Genomic DNA, 6,273 nt, shown 5'->3' on the forward strand with positions numbered 1-6,273 from the left:
CAGAGAAAACCAAAGCAAATTAAGACAGGAATAAATTTTGAAAAATTCTTCAAGATTGATGTAGCCCGTGAGTTGCTTTCCTGTTGAGTCGAATATCATGATATTGCTGGTAACCGGGATAAGATTGCTGATAAAATGATTTGCATGAAAGTAATCTGCCAGCGCTTCATAACAATAAGTGAAACTTCTGAATTGCAGGGGAAGGTCGAAAGAGGAACCAGATATCCGTCGGTTCTTCGAGCGAGGTGACACTGCCCGGCAAAGTTTCCGATGAGGATATCCGCGCCCTGAACGCTTCTATCACAGCACCAAGTGGGTTGGAGGAGCCAGCGTTCCTGAAGAAGTTGCCAAGTGGAAACATGTGCGTTTCCTTCACGCCGCGAGAGTCCGGTGCTCATACCGTAGCGGTTAAGAGAATGGGGAAACACATCCCCAATTCGCCGTTCAAAATTGACGTAAAAGACCGAGAAGTCGGAGATGCGAAGAAGGTCAAGATAAGCGGAAACGCATTGAAGGAAGGTCAAACTCACGTCGACAACACCTTCTCGATCGACACAAGGAACGCGGGTTTCGGAGGCCTCTCGCTGTCTATGGAAGGGCCTAGCAAGGCGGAAATTCAATGCAAGGATAACGACGACGGCACATTGAACATTTCGTATAAACCTACGGAACCAGGATACTACATAATGAACCTGAAGTTTGCCGATCACCACGTGGAAGGGTCTCCGTTCACGGTCAAGGTATCAGGGGAAGGAAGCAACCGTCAACGTGAGAAGATTCAGCGGCAGAGAGAAGCGGTGCCCATCACCGAGGTTGGAAGCCAGTGCAAGCTGACTTTCAAGATGCCCGGCATCACCTCCTTCGATCTTGCTGCAACTGTCACATCGCCGGGCGGAGTAACGGAGGATGCGGAGATAAAGGAAGTCGAGGACGGTCTTTACGCTGTTGCTTTCGTTCCGAAGGAACTCGGCGTTCACACTGTTTCCGTCAAGTACAAGGAGATGCATATTCCGGGCTCACCTTTCCAATTCACCGTCGGCCCGCTCAGGGATGGTGGTGCCCATCGGGTCCATGCCGGTGGTCCGGGTCTTGAGAGAGGTGAGCAGGGTCAACCTTGCGAATTCAACATCTGGACACGAGAGGCGGGAGCAGGTACCTTGGCCGTGTCGGTTGAGGGTCCTAGCAAAGCGCAGATCGATTTCAAAGACCGAAAAGACGGAAGCTGCTACGTTAGCTACACAGCGTCGGAACCTGGTGAGTGGATTTCCGAAACGTTTGCACGTGCACACGTTACCTAACGGTTAGAGCGTGGTGAAGGCAATTGTGTAATCAGGTTTTGATAAAGGATGGCCGATCTACGGAATCGCCTAATGGGTGAATATGTGACGTGTGCATGCGGGTACATGCGCACACGTCGATCGACGTCGTATAGGAATGATCCAACACAGATGCTCTAGTGTGTTCCAGAAATACCAGGGGCTATATTTGTTGAGGAGATTCATATTTTCGCAGAGTAGAGGTGCCTCTGGTCGTTGTGGAAGCGGATGACTCTTCGATAGGGCAGCAGTTATATTTGGGTTGAGTCTGTGAGAAGTGGGGTACATATAGGAGCGTGGGGGGTACGGTAGGGGGACCGATCTCGAATCCGTGGTCAGATTTTGTGTTAGAGGAGTGAGAGGAAGTAGTGGTGTGCGATCGAGCTTCGGTTGAACAGCTGCGTTTACATCATCACTCGTTGATCTCGGCTGTTTTCGGTTTTTCTTTTTCTTCCCTGATTTTTTTTTATTTTCGGTTTTTAAAATTTTTTTTATTCACATTTTTCTGAATCTTTGTAACCCCACCCTGCCGCGCCCTTCGCCGCACGAATAACCCGTGCGGATTGAGTTTCTTCACAGACATCTTACGCTACCTTTAGTCCGAGGATGGGTACCTTCAAGGCGTCTAAGCAAATCGTGCTCTCGGGAAATGACACGATCCCCTTAGATAAGAATGATGGTCAGTCGTACGAAAACAGCTTTGTACTTTCCAAAACGCTCGAATCTCGATCATTTTCAAATTGACAAATGAAGACGAGCTGCTAAGTATGACAATGACTTAATGGATCTTCGTTTGTAGGCGAATATCGGGTTGGAATCAAGTTCAACGATCAACACATCCCTGACTCGCCCCACAAAGTATACATCTCCCCAGCGGTCGGTGACGCTCATAAACTAGAGGTGGCACAGTTTCCCGACAGTGGAGTGCAACCTGACAAACCAGCGACCTTCCTAGTTCGCAAAAATGATGCTAAGGGTGAATTGGACGCCAAGGTAAGCTAAATACTCAATGAATTATGAAAGATGAGTTGTCATTCGGCTGTTTGTAATTCCAATACAAAGACCGAATAGTTTTCTGTCAACATACAGACAGTTTTTCTCTGCAGTACCCTCACTAATAAAAAAAACAACCATAGGCGTAATCGGTTTCGTTTTTTCTAACTAATTCTTAATAAATTCACGTACAGAAATTTACTTGCGTAAACGTGAAGCCAGGAATAGCTTGTAGTTGTGAAATCCCTGAAGCTACGTCACAGCGCGTAGGCAAAAGCTTAGAGCACCTACACATCTAGCAGAATACAGTTAGCGTGGGGTATATATCAACAGAAATAAAACTGTTTTTATACTGGTTTGCAAGAGTTTCCCGAATTTCGGTACGAACAGTTGTACAATGAAGATCAATGAATGCGTCTTATCGGACGAAACATATCAACCTTAACTTGAGTAGGAAAATATCGGAAGGCCCAGAATAATACTTCAATAAAGATCTTTGTAATTCGAAGAGCACTTTGAAATGTTCCTCAAATGTTTTTCCCTCATTATCCATTTATTTTCTTTTTTTAGATCGTTTCCCCGAGCGGAATCGAAGACGACTGTTTCATCCAGTCGATCGATTCGGAAACTTACTCAGTGAGATTCATGGCACGGGAGAATGGAATACACAACATTCACCTCAAGTTCAACGGTGTTCACATACCCGGTAGCCCGTTCCGTATCAAGGTCGGCAAGGTAGACGCAGACCCTGCAGCACTTCACGCGTACGGAAATGGCTTGACGGAAATAAAGACTGGTCAGAAGACGGACTTTATTATTGACACTTGTAACGCTGGTGCCGGGGCACTTGCAGTATCGGTTGATGGGCCTAGCAGAGTCGCGATGGACTGCACAGAGGTTGAAGAAGGTTACAAGGTTAGATACACTCCGCTGGTACCGGGTGACTACTACATCAGCATCAAGTACAATGGTTACCACATCGTCGGATCGCCGTACAAGGTTCCATGCACTGGTAGGTATACTTTTGGTCCATTCCCAACTTATCGTTCGAGGGCAAAGCACACGTTACCATGCGAGCATTACTGGCTAGATAACCGGTCGGTGGCTTTTCTGCCGGTGGTCAAGTAGATTCCGGTACACTGGCACAACTCCTTGTGTTTCTTACCGAAAACAAGGGTAGGGTGCCGAAATCCAGGGCGTATAAGTCCAGTCCCTTCGAATTAATTATCCATCAATGCCCTTATAGGTGCCGACCTGGCTGAAAGGGGGGCGCAAGAAACTAGCTCAGTCGTGGTTGAGACCGTACAAAAAATCTCCAAGTCAAAGAACGTTGGACCAGTTCTTCCGCTCTTCAAGTCCGATGCTTCGAAGGTGACCAGCAAGGGTATGGGTCTGAAGAAGGCCTACCTCGGCAAGCAGAATCAATTCACCGTTCACGCCGGTGATGCCGGTAAGAAATCTTTAGCCCATGTCAGCGGGAAGATGAAGAAAACTCGCGTAGATATGATTGTCGCTGAATCGATCGTGCTGATTAATTTTCATCTTCACCCTCACAGGCAACAACATCTTGTTCGTCGGGATTCACGGTCCCAAAGGACCCTGCGAAGAGGTTTACGTCAAGCATACCGGAAGACACAATTACAACGTAAGTTACCTTGTCCGTGAACGTGGTGACTACATCGTCCTCGTTAAGTGGGGCGACGATCATATACCTGGTTCACCCTACAAGGTTGAGGTGTAAAGTTAAACCCTACGCCGGTAATGCATCTTAAGTATATCATGAAATCAAGTCAATTTGTAAATACAACAGCAACTCCCTACGTATGTCTATACTCAGGCCTATGATCACAGTGTCTCGGTGCTTGAGTCAAACGAAACTGCTCCAATATTTTTCAAATTTATTTCGTGGAGCATGTCGCAAGTGTTTTATATGTTTTTTCACAGCGTCTTTCAGAATTTCATCCTCAGTAATAACGCAAAAGTAGTGATATTCCATCGTTCAACCACCGAGCACATGACCATTGACCTAATTTTTAAAGTGTTCTACAAGGCGACCAAGTCGAAATTATTTACAAAGAAAAATATGTCCGAATCATTCTGTTAGCATAGTTAACTCGCCTGATCGTTCACCATTCATCATCAAGCCACGGATCGTGCCTTAATTTGATTTTATTCTACTGTAGAGTAACCTGTTCGTCTATCATACCATATTATGCGAATCAAGTCGTATTTGCAATAAAATGCGTAATAACTATATGATATCAATTTACCACATACAGATATATGAAAATACATTACATACATATGAATTATATTATACAATAATATAGAAATAAACTAATATATTTATTAATCTACTTTTTCTTTATATCCGTCTACCCTCGTCAGTATAAAGGTTACTCAACTCCAGATGTACACTATCGTGGTTATTTTACAGTGGTTATCGCAGTTCACGATGTGTAATCGAGGCTTCGTCGTATTTAAAATTTACATAGCGGCTTTCTGGACTGCCACCTAATTTTGAATTCAACAACTAAACCTGGGTAAACTCTGAATTCTAACGCTGACCGGAACGGTACGAATTAATCTAGTCGATACAAATCGCGGATTCATAAACGGTCTAAAGATAATAGGATTATGTTTGTACCTAACTTGGTCTAATCCAATTTCACCAGTATTCACGAAGCTGCATTTTACCTTATCGGGGAGGTAATTTTTGGATAGAATGTGGACCAATTAAGCAAATTTCGCTTAGGTGGCGCGGAATAATGCGTAGGTACAGTTTGTTTCAACTCTACATCACTGATGATTTTCAGAAATTTTGAAAGATCAGCATTTCGTACATTAAGTTAAAGCGCTTTCAATTTATAAATGGTAATTCATTCAGATGTTAGACTTACACTGTGGTTCTTACTTCATAGGTACTTTATACCAAGAATAATTTATTCACCTATCTTCACGTTCAAACGGCGATTTGCATGTGGTAAAAAGTTCAAAAAACGATAGGAAAGTCCTGCTGTTTTCTTGCTCCTTATTTGTGTATTCTTTTTGGTCATTATTCGAGGGATACAAAACTGTATACGATTCAAGAGTTATAAAAAGGAAACTATTTTCAGTGACGGAATGAAATGTTCCAACCAATCTACTCCTGTACAACAATGAAACTCCGTTACAGTTTGTCGGTAAAAATCGGTTTAGAACCGCGCAAGCCTTTAATATTGGGTCAACAACCCTGTGACCGGAGCGAACGACGCCGTTGGAAAAAAGAAATAATTTTCCAAAAGCTGTTTCCCCGCGGTGAACATATAAAATGGTTTCGCCGCAGGTAATTAAAGTTCATGCTCGTTGTTCGCGTCGCTAGTTGGCTCACAGCTACAGCAAAGGATAAATTTTTCCTCGGTAGGTGTACAACAATATCGAAGCAAAACGTCCGCCCTGGAGTGTTACGACGCCCCCCGAAGTTACCTGAAGAGGCGTGGGGTTCCATTTAGGCGTGCGTCGTAGTCGGACGGTTAAACACGACGTTGTATTGACTAAAGCCAACACCTGACGCTCCGGAAGGCTGAGGGGGCGTGTGTATACGTTAACGTTTTATAGGACGGCGCGGGCGTCGCGACGACGTCGTAGCAGGTTACCGCGGGGTTTAGGTGGAAAGGTGGGTAGGTGGGTAGGTGGTAGGTTCGTATTACACCTCCTAGGAGGCGACTGCGTGGTTGGCTACGGCTGGGGGGCGGTGCTTGTCAATTTTTTCGACACGTTCGCAGGCGTATAAGCCACGACGTTCGGCCTCGCGTTCGCGGCGGTTGGCCCAGACCAAGTATAGACCGGCCCCCACTTTTCTTGCTCTCTTCCTAGCCCGCCCCCACCCTAACAATTAGAGGCGGCGAGAGGTGGGGGGGGGGGGGGGGGGGGCAAGCCGCGGAACAGAGAGAGACGGAAAGTGTTGGCAGAGGAACCACCTGAT

At 45.5% G+C, this 6,273-nt stretch overlaps 1 protein-coding gene across 12 annotated transcripts in view; it reads left to right on the forward strand.

Moving 5' to 3' along the window:
* LOC107217246 (filamin-A) overlaps positions 1-4,662 on the forward strand; it is a 32,958-nt gene extending 28,296 nt beyond the window's left edge. For all 12 annotated transcript variants that reach the window (XM_015654674.2, XM_015654675.2, XM_046741979.1 and 9 more), the window contains 5 exons: positions 199-1,254; positions 2,116-2,309; positions 2,880-3,321; positions 3,556-3,759; positions 3,866-4,662. In XM_015654674.2, coding sequence (XP_015510160.1) covers positions 199-1,254; positions 2,116-2,309; positions 2,880-3,321; positions 3,556-3,759; positions 3,866-4,050 — 2,081 coding nt within the window. In that variant the 3' untranslated portion in view covers positions 4,051-4,662. The remainder of the gene's footprint in view (positions 1-198; positions 1,255-2,115; positions 2,310-2,879; positions 3,322-3,555; positions 3,760-3,865) is intronic.
* The last annotated feature ends 1,611 nt before the right edge of the window (positions 4,663-6,273 follow it).

Source organism: Neodiprion lecontei, chromosome 5, assembly GCF_021901455.1.
Source record: "Neodiprion lecontei isolate iyNeoLeco1 chromosome 5, iyNeoLeco1.1, whole genome shotgun sequence".
NCBI lineage: Eukaryota > Metazoa > Arthropoda > Insecta > Hymenoptera > Diprionidae > Neodiprion > Neodiprion lecontei.